The sequence below is a fragment of the Strix uralensis genome, chromosome 1, assembly GCF_047716275.1.
Source record: "Strix uralensis isolate ZFMK-TIS-50842 chromosome 1, bStrUra1, whole genome shotgun sequence".
Classification (NCBI taxonomy): domain Eukaryota; kingdom Metazoa; phylum Chordata; class Aves; order Strigiformes; family Strigidae; genus Strix; species Strix uralensis.
The window spans coordinates 42,962,224-42,987,058 of NC_133972.1; the positions used below are offsets into that span (position 1 = coordinate 42,962,224).

At 40.6% G+C, this 24,835-nt stretch overlaps 1 protein-coding gene across 4 annotated transcripts in view; it reads right to left on the bottom strand.

Moving 5' to 3' along the window:
• The window catches only part of GLCCI1 (glucocorticoid induced 1), a 59,366-nt gene extending 34,663 nt beyond the window's left edge, over nucleotides 1–24,703 (bottom strand). For 3 of the 4 annotated variants that reach the window (XM_074863720.1, XM_074863710.1, XM_074863739.1), the window contains exons 1-2: nucleotides 23,734–24,702; nucleotides 2,498–2,649 (exon numbers count right to left, since the gene is read on the bottom strand). In XM_074863720.1, the coding sequence (XP_074719821.1) occupies nucleotides 2,498–2,649; nucleotides 23,734–24,187 (606 nt within the window). In that variant the 5' untranslated portion in view covers nucleotides 24,188–24,702. Of the gene's footprint in view, nucleotides 1–2,497; nucleotides 2,650–23,733 lie in introns of all 4 variants that reach the window. The other variant, XM_074863730.1, reaches the window with a different exon arrangement.
• Between the last annotated feature and the right edge of the window lie 132 nt (nucleotides 24,704–24,835).

Here is a 24,835-nt window from a genome sequence, read left to right on the forward strand (position 1 = left end):
TCAAACAATAAAAAAGCCCCACACAACCAAAGCATAACTCAAGTCAAAATTTTATGATCATCTACAAGCCTCCCTAGTGAACATTTTATTTAAGAAAAACTGGAATTCACTGTGCCAATCACTATGTTTGTTACATTTTACTTATTTATATAGTCCCGAGTAGTCAAGACACATGTTTTTCACCTCAAACACTGCTAAACGCTTGATTTTTGCATAATTTGAATAAAAAGACAGCTAATATAATTCTGATAGAAGATACACAAATCCAAACCATGAAACTTCCCTGCCCTTATCCCTTTGAAATAATACTTCAGTTTGTAATGACAACAGTACTGCCTTTCCTCTCTGTTACAGTTGACTATACTGAAAAGGTAAAACTTTTTTTTCCCCGCCCCCCCTTCCTGTTTCTGAATGAGGCAAAGGGTGGCAGCCAACAGGTCAAATAACCTAAACACTTACTTGAGCTCACTAGGAAAGCAATTTTACTGCCAAATGCTTGGAGCTCAAATATTTATAGAACAAGTTTGTTTCTCTTTTCTGTAACTAGTGAAAAGGTTTGTTTGTGAATGTTTAAATATTCTAAACTTTCTATTCATAAGGGTACTTGCAAAGTTTGATATGGATATATGTTTTAAAAGAGGGGTTAAGAAATACAGTTACTACAAAGCATGCTATCAAAAATCTCCTGAAAGGAAATTATGGTTTCAAAACAGAAAGACTTTCAAGGCATAGTATTGTGAAAGGAAGGCACCTTGGAACTAAATTCAGGATTAAGAGCTTTTCAAGTTAGATCTTTCATGATAATAAAGATGACTGCTGCTGCTTCTTTTCTTGCTAAAACTGGCTGGCTGGCTTCAAAATGAATGAGTACGACAAAAAGACACTTTTTTTTTAAAGGGTCCCACCACAGTTTCTAAGTTTCCTTGAACAATTTCAATCATCAGGTTCCCAAATTCATTACATAGGATTTCTGGAACATGCAGACAGATCTTTTCTCTTTTCTAAGCAGTCTACACTTATCCTTCCCCCATCCAAGGCCTTCATGTGTTGCGTTACAGTACATTTTAAAGAGATACGGAAAATTATTTATACATTCAAACTTGTCCTGAGAAATCAGTATTACACAAAACACTAAAAACCCAGAATCAATGTGAAGAGCTGCTTCATTTGCTCTAAGAAATGGTGGCAGAATAGGTGACAAGTATGTATGTTGCAAGACAGTAGAAAGTAACCAAAATCTATACACCTACGAGTGAAGTTATAACAGAAAAATCCTTGACATTTTGCATTGTGGCAATGTAAGCTTCCATTAAAAACAATTCTTAATGGCAAAAGAGAGTTATAAGCAAAAGGTAGGATGTCAGAAGTATCATTTTTTTCTGCAGGACACCCATGATAACCATGGACCAGAATCATGACAAAGAGATAGAAAACTGATTTAACAACCATCCCTACATGGCCTGTAGATTGAAAATATAACCGAAGATAGATAGTTTATTCTAATTTCCAATTTAGTTTAGAACGCAAACTCAGACGACTTACTCCATACCCTAATAACACTACTGAAAAACCAAAAATTCAACTCCTTTGCTAATAATTTGGGTTTTTTTAGAATTACGTATTTTTTACCTGTTTGAGAGTGATCATCTTTGTAGGCAACAAGCTCCAGCGTGAGGAGGAATCAGGCAAGAAACAATGCTCAAAGAGCACTGGAGCACTATGAATGCCCCAGCAGCCTACCTGCCAGAGATTCCTGCTAAGGATATAGCCTTGAGAAGGATCCAAGCGTATCAGTCCATAAATAATCTCAGTAGCCCTCCCTTTGTAGCTGGTGGTAAGGCTCTTGTTCTGATGTCTGGCTTCAAGAGGCAACTCTTCCACAGAACATTTTTATTTGTCTTTCTTGCTACTAAGCCGCAGAGGAAGCATCTCAAGACCATATTGCATGCTCACTCCCAGCTTCCGCTTCTTGATTTCCCCTCTAGTGACAAACTGATCAATTCTTCTTAACAATAACCTCTCTCTTTCTCCATCCCCGCACACACACAAATACACTTTTTGAGACCCACAGATTTATTACCACGATTTAGTAACATCTTTAGTTTGTCAGCCACTACTATTATGGAATTGTTTTTTAAATAACATTCAGCACAATTTTGCATATAGCAGCTTCAAAATAAACCAGATACAAGGCTGAGATTGAAATCTGCTTATTTAGCCTCAACAGATCTGCCCACATACAGAAAACTATTTTTAACAGCTGTTTTCTAAAAGCATAAAAATATTATCTGTCACATACTATGTTACTGAATTGACACTGATTAAAAAAACACTACTGTATCCTATTTTTAGGGCTTCATATTTATAATGAAATTAAGTGAATCCACATTTCTTTGGAATTAAATTGGGCTAAGATTCCAGATCAGGTGATAAAAGTATTATCAGGAAGACATCAATTATACGAAACATCTCTGTTGTCTTGTTTTACAGCTTTTACCTGAGTAGATTTATCTTTCATACATGAAGGGTAGTGTACGTGGGGATCACGTGGCCACTGTCCTGTGAGGTAAGGTCCTGTTATTGTGTCCAAAGAAGAAGTTCGCCTTATGGTACCAGAAGTTCTGATTTGCTGGGATTTTGGCCTGTCCACTGTAGAAAACCAGAACAAAATCAACAAAAAAGTCAGGCTAAATTTGATGTGAAATGTTAAAAGCTAGCTATGACACACAATGGCAAGAACATCAAAAACCTTTGTCTAAATGCCAAGCTGAAAAGAATGCCATCACATCAAAGCAAGTAACATCAGACAAAGGAGAAAAAAAAAAAAACACAAAAGGGAAAACTTAACAGTTAGAAAAAACGACAACACTTAAAAGTGTTCATATCTGCAAAGAAATGGGCTACTTATGCAACTTATGCTACTTATTTTCATCAACAAAAAATATCAAGCAAATTTAAATATAGCGATGATGCAACTCAGGAAAGCCAGACATACAGAAATATAAAATATAGTATCAGTATTGGGTTACTTTCTTTTTCTTTTTTCTTTTTAAGTCAGCTTCCTTAGCCTTCTAAAGATTAGAACACAAATCATGACAAAATATTATGATTCTTAAGAAGATGCATATCTGATTTCTTGCTCTTGTGTACGTCATTCCATATAATTTAAAGATCCCAATACAGGCCTTATCGAGCTGAAAGCATGTGACTGTGTATTTCCCTTTGACACAGCTCAGATCAAGGCAGCTACCATGTTTGTCTTCACTCATCACAGCGCCTACAATCTTTGACTCCTCCCTGTACTTCTCTCCCCATACACCTAGATCATGGAACACTTTTTCCTGCATTTCATTTGGAAAGCAGAGTAGAGTGATTCATGAAATTGATGTGGGAAAGAACAGAGTTTTACAGCATGCTCTCTGGATCATCTTGCTTTGTCCTTTAGGCAAAATTACTTCATACACTCGTTTTCTAGACTTCACATAAAACAACTCAAGCCCTACATTACAGCTACTGTTTATTTTGCTCACCCCTACTAAAAGAAGTTTGCAAGTGAGATTACTTTCAAGTTACTCACATGCTATGCACTGATCTGACCCACCAAAACCCTACTGACTGCTCAGAACTTGAGAGCAGACCTGCCAGCACACTTCTGAGCCCAAGCATGGCCACTGACCTCCACATGCATTTTCTCTATTGTATATCACCTGAAATCACTGGATCTCAGAAGGCAGACTACATCATCAATGTTTTATATAGCATTCAGCACAATGATTAGGATATAGCTTGCACACTTGTAGTTTGATACATGAACATAATGTTAAATCAGACCATTTTAGAAAAATGTAGAGCTGCTGAAATACTTAATTAGCTACTCATTTTAGGTGAAGAGTTCTAAATAATGCCATGAATTGGAAGCATGATAGTATACCATGCTGCCTTTGTATAATGTAATTGTTTTGACTGCCTCATCTATAAATCAAATTCCTACAATTTCAAATTGATCTATCCTCATAGGATTCCAGTTGTGACAAATTTGCATTTTAAAAAAGATTTTGGAACTATTAAAAGTAAAGAAGCCTGAAATCCAAAGTAAAGGTGACAAATTTTAAACATGAAAGCAGTATTTACATTTGCTCTGAAACACAAGTGTACCTAAAGGGTGCATAACTACAAAGCATTCTTCCAACATTCACTGTCACGCTATGGCACTACTCTTCTCTCTTAGTTAGCCTGAGTTTTGAAAATTCCTCCAAAAGCTCTGTGCCTTGGATACATATTATATGCAAAAAACTACCAGGGATTTGTTAAATATGTAAATAGTTTAGTGTGTTCTAAAAAAACCTTTTAAAACAACTTAAGAGACCACTCAAAGACAAACTCACAAGACCATGTCTGAAGATGAGGAAATCAGGACTGAGAGTACCTCTGCAAACTTTACATTTAGAAAGTCTTGCTGAAAAAAAAAAAAAACCAAACAAACAAGAAAACAAAAGCCCAAAAGACACAAATAAAAAATATACAACCGCAGAATGAACTAAAGTCTGTGCCTTGTTCTACATGCAGAGGAAAGGCAACAGCAATCCCAAAACTAATAACTCATATAATCCCATTACAACTGAACAGAAACAAACACCACCAAAAGTTACTACATTTATATTTTTCCATGGTAATCTTGGAAGCAGACTGCAGGACACTGTCAAACCCTAAAGCCAGGAGAAGGAAAGTTCAAGATGCAGTCTCATAAGTCCCTACTGCTCTTCAGTATTTCTTTGAATTACAGGAAACAAACCACTTCTCAACCACATAAACCAATCCAAGTTCACACTAACTGAATGCCAGCCTTAGTCCATTGTCGTCTGCCCTCCTTCCATCTACTTTAAGATGGCATGCACAGATGTGTGAACCCACCTAGTGAAGTGATTCACCGAGTAAAACAAAAAAAACTAAAATGTACCCCCAAAAAGTCATAAATACACAATTTTCCCCATTACAGGCAGAGTTGGCATAATATAATGGGCAGAAACAACCACAGGCGAGTCAGAAGGAACAACAGGGCTGCTGCAGCAGTGCTGAGGTCTGTTCAGTAACAATTTCAGCTCTCACCCTTTTATGATATAACCCTAGATCACATAAAATAAAGGAGGAGGGATCTGTAAGCATGAAATTTGAAGGAGCTTCCACAAATTAGCATTTGACAAACTGTCTTATACAGTAATGTACTTAAAGATGACAGAATGCTGCAGAGAGCAGTGTTGAACTGGACCACAACAGTGGTGGCGCAGATCAGTTTAAATTGTTTTCTAAATATGAAAACTGCTCTCAGAATTTCTTTCTTAATTTTGCTTTTCTCAACTCATTTTAAGTCTGGCTTCCCACTACTCTAGGGAGCTACTACAGAACTTTCACTTCTCCCCAAACTTTCATAACCAATGGGATTTTGATGCTCCTACAATGAATATCCTTCTCCAGTCCAAATCACTGTTTCCGGATGGAAACCTCATGCTTCGGTTTTTCTCATAGAAGCAAAAAAGAAAAAAACCACTGCAAGTACCATCTGATATCTGAAGAACTTGAACAGCTCCTGAAGTTAGCCAACAGACTTCATCATTCAGAAAGGCTTCATCAATATTCAGAAATTTCTAAAATTACAGACTGATTTTACCCAAGTTTCAGACTATACCTCATCTGACAATATCTGAGTGTATGAATAGATTTTACCGCAGTGCTAAGTCAGAACAATTCTGTTGTCTTCCTCAGTGATGTGTGACTTATCTCACAAGGAGCTCAGCTCTACCTCCAGAAAAGTAATCTTAGGAACACAGCACTTAAGCAGCATAATGTTACCTGAAAAAGTTAGCTAGAAATTACAAAAGCAAGATGTATTCTCACAGGAAGGCAAAATACCTCATGTGTTATTTAAAATATGCCACAAGTTTTAACAGCATGTATTTAAGGGCTATTGCTACGCATTTCTAGTGATAAGTGACAGTTACACAAAATGACACAAGGGTCCACCTGAATACTACAGCTGGTAGCATCTTACCTCCCAGCAGGAATCAACTAAAATAAACTGCACAAAATCATGAAATTATGGTTCTGCATGCTGCATTAAGAGCCAAAAGAAATCTAGTTATACCACCTAGACTGACTGAAAAAAGGTTTCCATTCCTCTGCCAGCAAAATGTAATTTAGTAAGAGACTAACACATGACAACTCTTTTGAAAAGGACATGGGGCTCAAATAAAACCATCTGCTACAGCTCTAAAATGAAGAGTTTGCCTTCCCATCCAACACAGAGGCAGCTAACCTGCACATAATCTCAAAGTCATGTTCGCAGTCCATTTTATCTTAAATAATGCCTTCTGCCATGCGTGCAATGAGGAAAATCACCTGCAACAAAAAAGCAAGATTGACAGCTAGCATTGGTACGATTATAAAAACTGCTTCAGCTAAATCTACCAGAGCTCATCTGTCAGCATCTTTTCTTCCCATCTCTCTTTCAGCAGTTAGCAGATGCAGTTCAAATTTGGCCAAAACTTTTCCACTCACATCCTTGCATGGATATATCCAGCTTAAAAAGACTAAAATTATCCTAAGAACTTCTCAGATGTCACAGATTCCTCTCAACTTGGGTGAAAAACATGAAATAAAAATAAAATTCATACTTTCCTAAAACTAGAAGTATTAATATTGTTATCTCATTATCGATATCAGCTGTGACACTCTCCTGCCAAAAGGCTAGACAACATTCTTGCAGCAGTATCTTGATTTTTCTTGAAAGTTCATCTGTAAGTTAAACTATTTACCCAAGAGAGACAAGTCATGATACCACAGAGTATCAGTACTAAATTCCACAATAAAGTTTCATGAAATGTTGTTTCTCTTCTGTTCAGTTGCTAACACTGCAGAACCTTCTGATTCACCTTCAGAGCTACCAGTGAAATGAGTCCTATGCTTAGGTCTCATCTATTCCTAAAGAATTTCAGATTTCCTAGGAAATGAATACTAACTTCAAAAGAATTTTCTCCAAAAATATTTTTGTCCTTGGAAGGACTCACTGTGATGGATATCCTAGCCTGCTCAAGACTCTTTTCAACAGCTCCAAAGTCAGAGTTCAAGTATTCTGGCTCAAAGGAGATGCAGAGATATACACATATATCACATTACAAAGGATATTTACATATATATATACAAAGGATACAAAGGATAACACATCAGATATTTCTAGGACATTCCTACTAGACATGACAACAAATTTACAACAGTCTACAAAACCAGGGATTCAGAAGTGCCTGTGTGAATGCCTCTTAAATAATGAGGTACGTGGGAACGCAGCATCGGAAATCATACCGCAGAAATGAAAAGCTAAATATTAAGGAATGGTGACCCACAGCAACTACTAAGAATGATGGCCCAACACTTAGCTCACGGTTACCACAGCAGCGGCTGCTGATGACCGCCCCACACAAGTCTAGTCAGAAGTCCCCTCTTCTGTTACACCTTCTACAAGCATGAAAAGGGATACCTCTGTTCTTGCTTGCTTTGGACAGTGATTCCTTGAGTACTACAAAAGTAGACTTTCAGATACAAGAGGAGGAACAGTCTTTGAAGAGCCTGGTGAAGGGGCTTTTTTGCCTTTTTGTTGTTTTTTAAATTGCATATATAGTGATACTGTACTTATTTCTGAACGTATATTTGATTAGTCTTTCCTGATCCAATTATGTAGGTAGATGTTGCATTCGAGGTGATGAATTCATCTGGTAAGCGATTAATCCCCTTGTGTTCTAGCTGGTCCTCAAAGATTAGAGGGGCTAGGGGCAGCTGGACTTACCTCTTGATAGGTAGACCAATTATTGCCATAGAGGACCATGCTGCACAACCCATCCCGATATTTGAGATACCCTTGGGCTAAATTAAGGTGTCATAATACTAAACAATCGATTGAAAAATTTATTAAGGGCAGAAGCTATATTTTAACAGAAACCAATTAAACCTTTTAAAGTTAATTAAACCCCATTAAAGCTCTGTAAACAGTTTTCAACAGTGGTTAGTAAATCCTGTTATTTTGAAAAGGGCTGAACAGCCACTAACATATAAGAATGGGATAGAGAGAAAGAGAAAAATAGAGCTAGAAGATAGATCCAGATCACCACCCTGGGTTCCAGTGACACATCTCAGGTCCAGTTGCAGTGATACTGGTGGGTGCACACTGAGATAGAGCTCGCTGTGCTCCCCCCCCCCCCCGCCCAAACCTGTGGCTCACCACGCTATGCAGCCACAATGTTTGAGGCATTACCTCTTTCGATCTCTCACAATAGATGGACAAAGAAGTGCATGTTTATTTGCAGAATTTGTCTGTATGAATTTGCGAGGAAAAATATTGAAGAATGGGGATTCAGAGGCCACTCCAAAGAAACATTTCAATCTTCATTCTCAAGAAGGCTTTTCCCTTGTAACTGGAGCCAAAAATCTCTCAAGAAAAAGATTAACAAGGGATTTGGGGTCCCTAGAAGTTTTATTTCACAGGATAGATGTATTGGCTCAAAAGACATTTCCCAATTGCCAGTGACTGACGGACTTGTTTCTGACCCAATCTGCAAACTGGCTGAATGACTGCATTAACCGTGCAGAACAACAAAGAACATACTGTTTGCCATGTACTGTTCACAAAACAAAACAAAAAATAGGATACCAGCTTAAAAAACACAACACCCTAATATGCAAATGAACAGAAAAAATATGAAGTTATTGCAGTCTTCCTTCTATAATTTCAAATTAAACAGCTTAATCGCTTTAATAGCTTAAAACAAAGCAAAATACCGGTTTTTTTCAAGCATTTAAAATGCAGTGGAGTGTTTTGCTACCAAAAGGATATTTCTAAGAGGTTATAATAAGAGATGGTCATTTTAAGTTACCTTCTGACACATCTCTAAAAATACTGCACATTCAGCTCTGTAAAACGCCTGTCTTCATTATGTGTACCACACTGGTTTTGATTTAGTTGTATCAACTTCAGAAATTATTCCTGAGTTTCTGTTTTAAGAAACAAAGACAGAAAATGACTAAAAATGAAGGGGGATGACATTCTGAAGTAACTACTCTAAACAGACTGACACAATCTACTCTAATTTCTTGTCATTATCAATTACATGGAACCGACCAAAAAAAAAGGCACAGAACAGCACCATAATCTAATGAAGATTCCAACAACCAAACTGAACTAGCAGAAAGCAGTTCATTTCATGAGGTCTGAGATCTTTTGAAAGATCCAGGTCAATGAATTATGTGTCTCCTACATCCAAGATTCTTCAGGGGAGGAAGGGGGGTGGGGGGCATGGAGGGGGGAAGAGGGGAACCAGTCTCTTCCACATAGGTCACTTTACAGTTTGGGAGTCAGCAAATTCGGTTTTGTACCTGACAAGGCTTACGAGAATTCAAACTGAACTGCATCAAACACCAAGTCTATCAATACAAGAGCTAGCCTACACTGCAAAACGAAAACAAAATCAGCTTGCTCTTTCAAAGGAAAATTGTAGACAAAGACCCAAACTAAGGGTTTTAGGAATCAACCATATTGAGTTATCTTTTATAGCCATGACTAAGCCACTTAGAAAGGGAAGAGGTCTTCCGATTAGTCACTGAATCCAACAGGTAGATCAAGGCATTTCCTTCACCAGGGAGATTTTATGCATGACTCTTGAAGGACGTACAGCTCTCCTCACCTAACTGCACAGGAAGGCACAGTGCTCAGAGCTAGGCTACAGGTACATGGAGAAAGAGGGACAAATGGATGAATCTGTAGGCATACAAATTTCATTGGACCTACAGTTGACTCTCAAAATCTTGGTTGCCTATGCGTGTATATTGGAACATGGTCTGCCTCATGTCCCTATTCCACCCAACCACAGGTCAAGTAAAATGTGACTACGCATATCTTTCAGAAGTCAGATTTTGTTCACAGCAAAACTCGCCTGTTTAAAATCAACATTATCCTTGGAGATCAAGCACAGAAAGAACACTCTAATCTCAGTAAGAAAAGTAAACAAGCTATAAGGAAGAAAGTTCCAGCCCTCTAAAGCTAAGTTATTCTTCTAACAAAGATTACTGCTGGCATGTATAGGACCTGTACACAAAAGACAACGCATTTAGTATCACAAAAGCCTGCTTTGTTCAACAGATGTAACATACTTGCACTTTAACAGGACACCAGGTAGGTAAAACACTAATTCCAAACCTTTCAGATTTTTATGTATTTCACATCTTTAGAATATCTTTTTCTTTGTAAGGTTATTACTTCAAACTCAAACGCTATATAAATACCTAAACTTAGTATCATTTAATAAAGTATCTAAAAAATGTTCCTACTTTAAAAAGTTAAAACAAAATTGATTTGAGCTCAGCGGCTAAGTACTTGGGAAAAAGAGCACACTGAAACACACAACCAACCCTTAACTGTTGTGCATTTCCACAGGTACACAGAATTTTCTTCATTTTAGTTCATTAATTTAGATCTGTTGAATGATAAATTGATCCAATACTGAGAAATGAAATGGGAACCAAAAAGAGCACTAAAGCTGGTTGATTTTTTTCTTCCCGTGTATTAATAATTAAAATCTTGAAGGAAATTATAAACATACGAAGTTAATTCAGTAACTAAAGATAATACCACCTTTATTAAATAGACGATGACTCTGAAGGGATTTTTTTTTTTTGTTATGATAATACCTACAATTTAACAAAATGTAGAAAAGTGAAGGGTTTGTACTCCACTTTCCATCAAAATGCAGCTGGACATAATTGTGAATAAAAAACCCTTAAAAAATACGAACACATGATTCACTGTTTTCACAACCAAAATACACAAAGAACTGTAATCAATGCACGGTAGGCTATACAATGCCATCATAATGATCATCAATGATTAGAAATAGAAAGCATTCTTCTAACTACAGCTAATTAGAATACAATTCTAGAAAACAACAATTTTTTTTCTGAAAAAAAAAATACTGAAACATAGAAATATAAACCCAGATTAAAACTGATTGCCTAAATCAGGCTGCCCAACTTTGCTGATTAAATAAATTATCTTTTCATTATCGGTTAAGTCATTGAAACAACTTCCTAAATCAGGACCCCAGTTCTCAACTGTCATTGACAAAACACACATAATCACTTAAAAACAGATTACAAACTCAGTCCTCAGTCTTACTTCGCCCCCATGATTCCTACTGGAAAAATGATCCAGGAAGATTTTTTTTTTTCCTGATGGTTTCAGGCCTTCTTATAGCTTTCCACATAAACATTTACATTGTCAAACCAATCCACCCATTCATGTGCACTAACTTACAGCTCTTCCCTCCCACTTCTCCATTCCCTTCCCCGCCCACTTGGATTCAGAGAAAGCAACAGTGTTTTTATTCAGAGTAGATTTTTTTTTTTTTTAATCACCGCATGGTTAAACTAACCTAGCAGTCCTTCTCTGAGTCTGCTGCAGTTTGATTTTACCTTTCTTAAACTGTGGAGCACCGAAACTGTGCGTAGCATCCCACACGATGTCTCAGCAGGCCCCTGCGTGGCAGGTTGCTCATTTGTGCAAGACCTGACCTGTGCCCAGTACTGTTTCAGTCACTTCATGTTGGCAGTTTAGAGATCCCACCATCACCCAACTCCACCCTCCAGCATTTTCAAATCATATGTTCCCCCTTAGAGGAAAAGATACTCTGCTCAAGTACAACCTCACATACACAAACCTCCATTTTTTACTTTTAAATCTCACTTTTAAAAATTATTATTTCAATTCCCAAGGTCCTTCAACTCTTCTTGCATAATCTTCCTGTGTACTAATTAAACCTCTCAGAATTCATCAACAGTTTCATCACCCTAATTTTAAAATTTGCCTAAGCAGATAAGATCTACTTCCCGTCTAGAAAATCAGTTCTCTTATCAAAACCACCAGGTTAGCATGACACAATTTGGAAAGCTCATTTTGCACTTTAACATTTCTCCCTCCTTTCCACCATCCCTTAGAATTTCTTCTGAAGCTTCATCTATAGTTGAAAGTTAGACCAACAGATCTCTATTTTAGAACTGGACTCAACATTTTTCACATTTTAAAAACACCGTATCTGCTATACTCGAGTATCCTCAAATGGTGTCAGCTCCTATTCAGAATATTGCCTTAGAAATTTGAAGGTAAGCGTGAACTTCTGAGTAGGCTTTTCTAGAATCCTGCAATGGAGATCACTGAATTGTTTTTATTAAAATATGCAATCTGTATTTATCATAGTTTTGGTAATTCCTAATTCTAAATTACGCTCTCCCTTAAAATTTCTTTTTTTTTTTTTTGCATCTTCCTGGGTTAAAAATCACTGTCCCTATTGGAAGTTGATTTCTTATACCTCATCCTGGTGAGCAGAAGGCATTGAATAAACACCTGTGCTGTTTCCTCTGAAATTTTTGCTTCTATTCCCTGGAGTTGATTTTGAAACCATACATTCCAGCAAATCAGTCTCAGCTCATCCTTAATCTCATTTTTCTTGGTACCAAACGCCTGTAACTACATTTTCCTTATTTTTCTACTTGCATGTACTATTGTGTGTCTTAAAGCATGCAAAGTCCAAGTCTGTTCAGGTTTTAACAATTCTCAGCTAAGACTCACTTTTTGACTGATAATGTGACATTCTTTCTTCAGTTCTCCCTGCTGTTTCTTGCAGGCTCTCTGCTTATTCCTAGCAGCCTTTCAGAGATAAGTGTCCATGCAAACAGATGACATCCTTGAGTTTTTCTGATGTTTGAAAGATTCCAATAGTGTTAACATTTTTCATTAAAACAGATTCTCTCTGCATTCAAGGCAGAGCAACCCTGTTTAGCCAAACTGTCAAACTATTTCATTCTGAAATCTGAAACTTTACTCCAGATTTATGAATTTTAGAATATCTACGCAGGATTTTTTTGTTTTGTTGTATATGCACGTAAAATTCAATGATTAAAAAAGGCCCACCTAGGAAACATCTAACATTTATTGTATGTCGTTCCAGCACACCCATTCCTTCTGCTTCTCCCAGATTTTGAGTTGTCAGATTTGGTAATTCCTACTTTCAATGCGGCCAAACTGAGTTTCTACTAGAATTCTTGCAATCAAAAGATCTCCCTGCATACTCCAACTTCATATTAAAGGTTACACACACCACTAAATAAAATGATGAGATCATCATAAAATCATCTTAATAGCCTAGTTCCTTCCTTAGAAGAAATTAAGGTAGATGTATACAAGTTTCACAAAATTAGTATTTTAAACTATATATGGACTGCAGACGTCAATACACAACTTGGTTTGAAAGCATGAGTCTCTGTTTCTACAGTAATGCCCAAAGGTTATTTGGATCCTCAGTACTGACAACCTCCTAAGTTGAATATGTGCCTCTGGTCATTTCCTTGTATGGATGTTTCTCAAATACGCATTACTTTTAAACATGCATGAGTTAAGTACATTTTTGCCCATGAGAAATTTTTCTCTTCCAGATTAAAATTTTTTCTTGTTCCCCTTGAATAGAACACCAAGTATTAAATGTATTTTATGGTTTCTTTGTGGGGGAAGAAAGCACTGCAAAGATGATTATTCAGGGCAGGATATCAGGTACAACAAAGGAGTCACTGAAGGTGAAATAACAGAGAAATCGGAGTACGAGAGAAAAGATGTGTACGGGTATTCCACTATCAATTGCCACAATTAAGCAAACACAGCTATCTGTTAAGAATGAAAATTTTAAGACCTTGAACAGAAATTTACTTCTGTGAAGACAGCTTCTTCTTTAACCTGGAAGCTTCCCAACTACTGTGTAAACCTAAGTCTTACTCTGCATTCTTCAGCAGTTAGCTGGTATTTTTAGAGTCACACTGTTCAAAGTCTGTTCCAGGACACTCGGCATAAATCTGGGTTTAATTTTTACCGAGCGAGTCAACTCTCCATTACTTTGAAAAATAGAAAGTTAAGATCTCATGTATAACAGAAAGATTTTGAACAATATATGACATACTGGATATGGAGATGTAACACCTAACTGCACAGAGTCAATATTGCAAAGCCACTTGGGTTTTGCAATGTGTTTTCCAGGGCTCCAGGCTCCAGAAAGACTGATTAGCTGACATGTGGAGCTGAATTTAAGCTGACTCCCGTATGTGAGCACTGCACTCACCAAATCCTTTCAGAGCACAGACCACACCACACTGATACCTGGTACAATCATCAGCATCTGCTAGACCTATTGGGCTAACGAGCTCTGCTGTGATGTGCGGGAGTGGTAATGAGACCGTATTAAATACCTACAAAGACCTGTAGGTCTTGTAGAGCCACTCACTGGCTCCTCCACGCTGCGTGTCTCAGTGGCCTGAGTTCTGGGAACAACAGTGCAAAGTTTTCAAGGTTTATTCAGCAACATTTCTGATCCAGCATGGGTACAGTGCTTCATCTAATGAAAGCAATTCTACTGGTATCCCTGGACACCATATGTTCACAAACCTGGGCATTTATACCTACGCTTAGGTAATCTGCTCTCAAGTAGCCAAAGGCGGACTTCATGTCATACTTTGAAGAAATGGGGTTTGTATTTACAGGCTAATATCTGCAGACTAGGATTAACAGAATTAGCTAGCAATCAAGTATTTGAATAACCAGAATTTGTTTTCTGGTAAGAACACATTATTTCCAAATCACAGTTTGGTTTTCAATTGATGAGAGATGTCAACAAATTATTAGAGTTTTGATTATTTTTTTTTTTTTAGTACTGCAGCCTAAGCACCTGTATTAAAATGTTTAGTTTTTTCTAACCATGAAGCCTTTTAAAAAAATGTTGATATACAAGTAATCCAGCTAGCCAACCAAGTATTTCTATCAGAAGTCTAGAATAGGCACTGTACATCAAAACACCAGAGATTAAAAGGCACACGATGTAACAATACCCATTTTGCCATACATTTAATCAGTTCACAAGCAAGCGGTTACTGTTACAGAAAATGTTTCCAAAAGACACCTATTTACTAAAACAATATTAAAATTCATATAGCTACAGAAATGAGTTTCAAGTTTGTAGTATGAATGCCAGTGATCTTGCAATAATCAGTCAAGCTAGTTAGATATGAGTGTTAATTCCTGAAATTCAGAAGCGTGACTACTACTAATCTCTTCCCTTAATGCCTGGTGGTGAGAGTGTAGGAAAGGAGGATGAAGCTAACCTTCTTCAAACAGGTGACTCGCACTGCTCAAGGAATAGGACACTTAAATTTTTATTCCAGTTTAGACTATCTCAAGGCAGGGTGAGAAGAAAATACTCTACAGTGGATTTTAGATTATTCAAAAACCATGACGGAACTGCTACCGTACTGTTCTTAGTCACCATTCTTATGAGCAAAATATGAGACACATTCCTTCTAAAGAGGAAACAAAATGTGCAGTTTGGGTAAAACTAGTTTTAAAAGTTTTTTAAAAAACGTTGTGCAAAACAAGTGGCATGTAAGAACCAATGTTCTTAATCACTCATTTGTATTCGGTTCCGAGAATAATACCCATTGCAAACAACTACACTTCAATTTAACACTAGCAGCAGTGAAAGTTGAATCCTTATAAACACCAACACCTGTGTCATCATTTATTGTTAGGGCACACACAACAGTAAATAAGAAGGTCTAACCAATACACTATCTTGCATTAAAGTTCCAAAACCCAAGCTTGTAACATTTTCTGACCTACTGGGAATTATATATTATCTCCAAAGCATCAATATCTAATACAGAAAGCTAATTAAGAGATCTGCTACTATGAAAAATGAAAATTTTCCATCGAAACCATTTTCTATTGACCCAACACCAACTGGTTAGATTAACTCCTATTTAAAAATTGTTTATGCAGAAAAGTTATTGCTTGAGTGTAGAGACCCACACCTTCTGGTTCCTCCCCGTCAAGAGAAAGCTGATCTGTTTTTAACAGGGTGATAGTCAATAGTTTGGTAGGATACAGCAGTTAATAAGATGTGGTGCAGATACCAAAGGAGCAGGGAAGGTGCAGAAAAGAAATGAACAGGACCAGAGCAGAGGCAGCATTAGAAGGCCAGAGACAGCAGGCTGAGGGCACTCCCCAGCATGGCCCCACTTGGCCTGGCTGGGTTTCCTTCCCCAAGATACAACTTCCAGTAGCTACATGCCCTCTTACTAACAACAGAAGACATAGTCTGAGCAGAGTCATCATCAAAGGGACCATGTAAGGGTCTGGTCCTAAATCCATGTTCACACAACTGGGAGAGCAGGAAAGGGTTCCCTAGAGAACATGTATTTCAGTTTCAACCATGGGTGAGTGTTTCCATGGATGAGATCTGAGCTTTGGAAAAATAAGAGTTGGAGAGACTGACTTGCCATTCAAAAGGACTGATATTACACACTGTATCATGATACTCTGTGTGGCATCCATACTGCAGGAGTCTCAAATTGTGATCCCTTTCAGTACCCATCAGCTATTTTCAAGCTTTAGGATTTAATTTCCAATTCAAAAATAGTCATAAAACAAATTAGTGGTGGTGAACTTCAGAGTCAAATCAGGAAGGGAAAAATTAAAACATAATTGAAGAACAGTCTAGTTTTTGGGAAGAAGCAAATTCATACTCAAAATGTAAGAATTGGATTATTAAGTAGAAAAGCCCATTTTCCTTCACTCTAATCTCTCATTCTCTTAATTTTGCAATTGCCCACACCTTAAAAATGGTGACATGAAGGAAAAGGGGATAATCTCAGACTGACTTCCTGTTTAACATCTTTGTTGGTGACATGGACAGTGGGATCAAGTGCACCCTCAGCAAGCTTGCCAATGACACCAACCTGTGTGGTATGGTCGATACGCTGGAGGGAAGGGACGTGCCATCCAGAGGGACCTGGACAGCCTTGAGAGGTGGGCTCGTGTGAACCTCATGAAGCTCAACAAGGGCAAGTACAAGGTCCTGCACGTGGGTCAGGGCAATCCCAATTACAAACACAGGCTGGGTGATGAGTGGATTGAGAGCAGCACTGAGGAGGACTTGGGTGCATTGGTGGATGGAAAACTGACTATGAGCTGGCCATGTGCGCTCACAGCCCAGAAAGCCAACTGTATCCTGGAATGCATCAAGAGAAGTGTGACCAGCAGGTCGAGGGAGGGGATTCTCCTCCTCTACTCCACTCTTGTGAGACCCCACCTGCAGTACTGTGTCCAGCTCTGGGGCCCCCAGCATAAGAAGAACATGAACCTGCTTGAGCAGGTCCAGAGGAGGCCACGAAGATGATCACAGAGCTGGAGCACCTCTCCTGTAAGGACAGGCTGAGAGAGTTGGGGTTGTTCAGCCTGGAGAAGAGAAGGCTCCAAAGAGACCTGATAGTGGCCTTCCAGTATTCAAATAAGGCCTACACGAAAGATGGGGATGGACTCTATCGGGTAGGGTAGTGATAGGACAAGGGGGTAACAATTTTAAACTGAAAAAGGGCAGGTTTATATTAGATACAAGAAAGAAATTCTTTTCTGTGAGGGTGGCGAGACACTGGCACAGGTTGCCCAGAGAAGCTGTGGCTGCCCCCTCCCTGGAAGTGTTCAAGGCCAGGTTGGACAGGGCTTTGAGCAACCTGGTCTAGTGGGAGGTGTCCCTGCCCAAGGCAAGGGGGTTGGAACTGGATCATTTTTAAAGGTCCCTTCCAACCCAAATCATTCTAGGATTCTGTGACAAGTTACTGTGGATTCTACCCTTCTAACGAAGAGATGTAAATACTATTCTACTTGCCTGAAAATGCCTTAAGTCATTGTTTAGGCACTACAGGTTTACATGGGAAGCCGTGTTGAAAGAGAGAACTCAATGCATTTAAATATTAACATTAAAGCAAGATGATGATCATCAACACAATTAACCATCTCAAGTCTTGAGCAAAATTTTCCAGTTATGAATCTTTACTACAGGGTCCTTTTTTAATCAATACAAGATGTTTAAACCCTACTATATTAACAACTTTTCCTGAACATATGCTAAATCCACGGAGAACTACTGTGTCAAGCATTGGCAATGGTTTGCTCTACTGAAGATGCTGCCAACCAATTTACACAGGAGCGTTCATTTTTCACTGTGGGGAAAAAAAAGACCACTCTTACCTTCTTCAGATGAAGATAATTACTCAACTGATGAAGTCCCATAAAAAGAAGTATTTCAAATATTCACTTAAACTGAAACATTGAGGAGCATATACTTTATTTCCAATAGGTTTTGCATCATTACAGCTATTGCTTTCAAGTCCAGGTTGAGCTGACATTTCAGAATTACTTCATGTTAATCTTTTTTTTCATGATGATATCTAGAATAGTAGCATAAACCTCATTTTAAAAATAACTAGCTTTCCACTGTGAATTTTATCAATATAGCAAAGCTCAACAACTCAAGTGTCAGTCTATACTTGGCAAACACTGACTTTTTTGGAAGATTCTAAGATACACTCCCTTAATCTACCCTCCCTGCATTTTAAGATACATTTAAGAACCTCATTTGGACAAAACACAGGAACCATGAATTTCAGAAACCAAATTTCAGTATTAGCCACTGGTTTACTATGCATTAATGTTTGCAAGTAACTTCAGTTTGGCCATATGTAACACACTAATACTTGCTTATGTCCAAAGAACAAGAATTAAAGGTCAAGTAATGATTTAAAATAGATATATACATATACTTGATATGGGTTTTTTTTCCATGGGGCAGGGGGGTGCTTTCTTAATAGCTAGCAGGGGGGTGCTTTCTTAATAGCTAATACCTTGCTATAATACCATTCAAGTTCAGTGGAGAAAATACCTGTTTTCTTTTCTGCAGTTGTTTTAACACCTGAAAGTAGCTCAATTTGTCTTATGAAATGTATTTATTAAGGACATCTAGTATACCATTCTCATTTAAAGTGATGTTAAAACATGTAACTAAAAAGCCTTTGAGTTCAAGACAACTGGTTCAAATTTAGCCGGTGTCTTTTATTTCACCATATTATATTCCAATGAAAGCTATTTTGGGAAGAGAGAGGGATAAAGCTGGAGCAAAACTGTTTTGGCCATACAATTATGGGAATACTGCTGTTATTCAGGCATCAGGAAATAGGAAACGTCACAAAAATTACTTCCTTACCTACATTTGTTAGAAATAAAGGAAAGATCTTCTTGATCTCTAGTATAAATGCTTATGATGCCAAAATACTGGATGGCTTGAATCCAGGATATTAAAATAGTTCTGCCTTTTGAAGTCTGAATTTTTTTAAATACTGATATCCCTTACAAGTCTAGAGATCAGCAATATTGTCCGTCTTACTCTACTACTTACTCCACTAGCCTTCTATCTAGTATCATAACAGCAGATATACATACTTATTACTTAGAACTAGGTTACGCGGTTGTTTTCCATCTTTTGTAATTCATTTCTCTTCCTAATGTTGGCAATGCTTCAGGAGTTATTTTGGAAAGTAAAAGATATTGGGAACCCTTAAGAGCCCAATTGATTACAATATTTTTCAGATGTCCTTAAAACTAACCTTTGCCTCTAAAATTTGATATGGAAAAAAGTTTTTACTATACACTATGTAAGTGAAAGTTAGAAAAATATGAAGCATAATATTACAGTACCACCAGAGTTAACACTAAACAAATCAAAGCATTTGATGAAAGCAATATTGAGCCTGAATCATACAGAAGTCATTTCCACCCTCCTTGTATACAAAACATCACATACCTTGTGAAAAAACAAACTAAACAGGAAACCCACTCTCATATTTATACAAGCTACTTTACATAGTAACAGAAACTACTGATTTTATCCAAGTAAGGAAAGAAAGAAAACAACTTTTTTTTCTGTAAAACATTAGTGTTCACAAGCAAGAAACATCATTTGTTTGACCTGTCCAGGGGGCTTTTTTTATTATTATTGGAATGTCCTTTGTCATAAACCACACAGCTTCACATTCTGTTGACATTACATTTATGCGATCAGAGACGTATCAGACATATTTCCTCTAAGAAAACCATGTGTTGCTATATTCAAGCAGACACTTTTTACATTGCCAACTCTCCAAAGCATGAATACAGGCTATAAAAATGTATCTACTAGTAAGGAATAAACATGTTTAAAAAAGGAGGAAAGGAGTAGACTCACACACTGCAGGTTTATCCTATGATATCATTAAGTTTTTTCCCCCCTCTTTTTTAGCACCCTGTAATTAGTATATAGCATTTATGACTTCTCATCCATTCAGTATCAATACTAACCAAATACAAATACTGGCATCAATGGTTTCTTAACAACTACAAATCCCCAAATTTGCTTGAAGAAATTATTATCAAATTCTTAAAGTTTCAGTTCTAAACACATGGGGTTTTGCTGCAGAACAAAAACTTTCATGGCATCCTAGAAAGAAGGGAGAGAAAAGATGATGGTGGGAGAAGGAACAGAGCACGCTGCTTTCATTCATGTAGTAGTGATGTCAACGCCTGCAACGGTAGTTGCTCTGACCTGTAGAGGCTCAAAGCTGGAGTGTTTTCCCAGAAATTTCCTTTATAAAAAGAACCTCTGCCAAATCACTAAAATATCCACAACAAAATGGCTTAGTAGGATTGCCAATTCAAGGAATCTATCCTGGAAAAGGCTGAAAGGAGGTGGGGAAGGGGTAGATGTCTTAAGAGAAAAACATCTATCCGTCAGAATCATAAACAGTCTCCAGCACGAGCATATTCGTGAAACAATCCAAGTCAGACTGCAGAGCCAAAGACAAACAGATCTCCTGCACTGGTGAGAAAAACAACAGGATTATACCTAGAGCCTAAGCTCACATTTTACAGCAGTGGGAAATGGTTTTGAAAAACTGACAAAAAAAACTTAATCAAGTCGCTTCCCCAAGACTTGCATACTGATAACAACTATAAACACCTGGAGTAGCAATTGTTTAACAAGCTGCAGCAAGATGGTCCATGTTTGAAAACAGAACATCCCCCCCCCCCCCAAGTCCTCCATTATTACTGCAGCAGTCCTCCAGTTCAGCAATCAATTTTCTCTACACTACTATCACCATATAGACTACAAACATCATTTTTGGTATCCATACATCATGTACTAAAATGCTGAGAACAAGCAGGGAAACAAAAGACAAAATCCTGCCCTGTGGCAAGTAACTATATTCTAAATTGTGTAAAAACAGCTCTAGGTTTTGGGGAGGGGGGGTTGTTGGATAACCTTTTTCATTTGCAAGACTGAAGAAATAGGGTATCTTATTACCCTTGCCTGCTAGAAAATGGTGCCTGTATTTCGGTAAAATAAAGCTGTTGACGTGTGCAATTGTGGTCATTATTAGGGCGATCACGTTGTTTTCATTCATTCATTCAGGATTTGCTAGAGGATGTCAGCTTCTGCAGCAGCAGCTGGCTTGACCTGGAGGAGGGGGAACAAATTCCTTGCAGCGCATACAGATTACAGGGTGCATTTCTTGATGGACCATTTATGATTTTATACATTGCACTCATTAAACCAAATCAAGCCATGTATGCTGCTAACATGGTTCACCGTGAGGCAAGCTCAAACAAGTTTAATGACGGAAAAGTCATTCAGTACTAATTTATAGTCTGATTTCTTAAGGCTAAAATAGCCCACAGATAAAGACGAATGAAACCACTTTCTAAAATTAAAATTTCCCCTCCAACAAAAAATTCATACGTAATAATGAAATACTTCACAGCTTTGCAGTATTTTTCCTTGCTTGCAGGTAACTGCCCACGTTCCGCCCTCTTCAATACACCTTAAGCACAGACCTTTATACACTGCACCACTACAATGTTTTGCTCCAGGTTCCCATAATTAAATAATTTACAGTATTCATCATCAGCATCATCCCTATTCGCATGCACTGATTTTTTTGTTTTGCCTAGTTTCCCATTAGCATTTTCCAAAGGTTAAAGGAGGAAAAAAGGAAATGTGCATTTAGTATTTCATACAGTAGGAAAAATAGGATCTTTAAAATTTTAAATAGAGCTTGAATGAAGCAAAACCACTGAAGCTCAGTTCCATTTTCAAGCACGCAAAAACTTCTGCATAAATAGATGATATTTTTGAGAAACAAGTTATGAAGTATCCCCGTTCAGATTATAATACAACTGATTTGGTCATCTGCATAAGCACAAATATTGTATAGGGTAAATTAACTCCATGCGTAACTGGCAGCGACGTTTTGCTCATGTGCAAAATGCTGCCCATGTCCTAGGACCATTCTAATGACAGATTTGCTGAAGTTACAAATACTACAGATTGTAAGGTTTTACTACACATTAAAACTGAAAGGGGGGGTGGGGAGAAGGTAACAGATTCCACTGCTACAAAAGACGTTGGCAACCAACACAGACCAATTTGCCACAGAAATGAAACACAGTAAGACTTAAGGAAGGGACAGAACAAGCAAGGGGTATTGAACCACATAAAACGTTCCCAGAAAGAGATGATGTGTGATACCTGATAGCTACAGCAGGATAACATAAAAAGTGCATTTAGTCTGATTCATTCAACTGCTAAAGCGATGGGGGAAAGGGGGGGGCGGGGGGGAGGTAAAATGGCCACGGACACTTTTAACACATTCAGTAATTTAACAGACAACCTGACGCAGGTTAAGTTGGACTTGCTGGGAATCAATTTTACATCTTAAACTTTACAGGCCCATTTTGGCCACATCGGGGTTTTGGGGTTTTTTACAATCTCAAGGATTCAGTATGAAATATCACAAGGAGACAGACTGTCATTTGTTTTTAAGCATCTCAGTATGAGCATTTGCTTTTTGTTTTGGAGTCTGTGCTTGAAAACATTACATATTTTAACCTAGGATGTTACCAAAACGCAGTCTTTAAGAAACCGAGCTCTGCAAAAGGAAGAGCGTTTGAGGCTTGGTTTTAACACACACTTAAGAACTGGGTTGTGACACCCCAGATACACATCTAACCCATTAACAACCCTTACGAAATAATTACACCTGTAGACAGGGAAGCGAGTTAATTTTAGCCTCGTCCGTCTGTTACACACATCCACTGCCAGAGCCCGTGCAGGAAGGCGCAGGAGCAGCAGCACTGCGGCCGGAGCCCCTGCCCGCTCCCCTCCGCGGAGGGGCCGGGTTAGGGCGGGGGGACGCCGGCAGCCCCCCAAGGGGGGCGGCGGGGCTCGTCCCCGCTCCGCTACGCCGGGGAGGCACTTCCTCCCGGGGCCGGCGCTGGCCGGCGGCGCGGGGGGAGGACGGGGCTGTTTTTCCCAAGCTGGATCTCCACGTCGCCCGAGGAGGAGGAGGATGACATTTAAGCGCTCGCCCCCCTCCCCGGGGGAAGGCAGTGGGACGAGGTGCTTTCCGCCGCCTCGCTGCCCTCCTGGCAGGGCAAACCCGGGCACGGCACCTGCCCGCTCCCGGGGCTGGGGAGGGTGTTTTAGGGCTCACCATCGCCCCCCCCCCCCCCCCCCCCCACCGCCCTCTAAGACCCCCGTGGGGCTGCTCCCGCCGGGCCGGCAGCCCCCCGGGCTCCCAGCCCCGCTGGCCCAGGGTGTGGGGGGGGCGGGCAGGGCGCACCCCCTTATCCCCGGGAGCTGAGGCCGGGGGTGCCCGGAGGCAGGGCGGCCCCCGCCCGGCCAGCACCCCCGGGGGGCAGGGAAGCGGGACGCCGGCTTTGTGCCGGTGCTTTACCTCTGTACACCGGGGAGCTGGGGCTCCGTCTCTCAGGTGAGCTGCTCCTCCTGCTGCCGCCGCTCTCCGGCGAGCGCCGCTGCCTGCCCTTCACCCGGCCCGGCTCCGCCGCGCCGCCTCCCGCCGCCAGCGGCGGCGTCGCGCTGGGCGGCGGCGGGCTGCCTCCGCCGCGACCCCCGCCGCCGCCCCCCGGCCCGGTGTTGCTGCCCACCGAGGCGGAGGGGGACCTGGTCGGGCTGTGCTGGTTGCCCCGCAGGAGCTGGTACGGGACGGTCGCCCGGATGGGCTGGAGCAGCCGGCTGGTCCCCGCTGCGCCTCCCCCGGCGCCGTTACCGGGGCCCCCGGCCGTGCCGCCGGCGGCAGTGGGGGACCCGGCGGCGCCGCGCCTCATCCTCTGCGGGGGGGGCTGGTGGTGGGACGGGGGGGTCTGCGAGGAGCTGGACGAGGAGGACATGGCGGGGATGCGCAGGACCCGGCGGGTCACTCGTTCTGGAGGCTGCGGGGCGCCCGAGCTCGGCCCCCGGCACCCCGCATGCACCGGCCGGGGGGAGGTGGGGGGGGGGGGGGGAGGGAATGAGGAGGAGGAGGAGGGGGGAGGAGGAAGGAGGGAGGGGGCGGGGCGGGACAAGCGCTTCACGGCCCGAGGGAGTCTCCCCGCCGCCTGCCCAGCTGCCCCCGGCGCTTCCTATCGGCGACGGCGGCTGCTCCCACGCCAGGCTCTGGCCATCGCTGCCCGCCCCAGCGTCGTGGGCACCGGGGGCGCTGCCGAGCCCCGCGGCCGCTCACATCGTACAGCGCCGCCGGCTCAGGGCGGTCAGCGGCGGGGCGCGACGAGGGCGCACGCAGCCGGAGGGGGTAGGATAGGGAGGGGGGGAGGCGCTCGCAGCCAGCTCCTGCTCCTGCCCGCGCCAGCGCCCGGGAGCCGCGGCCAGCACCATCCGCTCCCCGCGCCGCCCTGCCTCCGAATGGCACCGCGCAGCCCCGGCGCCCGGCCGCGACAGGCAGGGGCGACAGCCGAGCACTACCATTGGGCGCCGCCGCCGCGCCAGCTCAGGCTCTATTGCCCAGAGGCGCCGTCGCTCTCGATTCTCAACCAATGAGA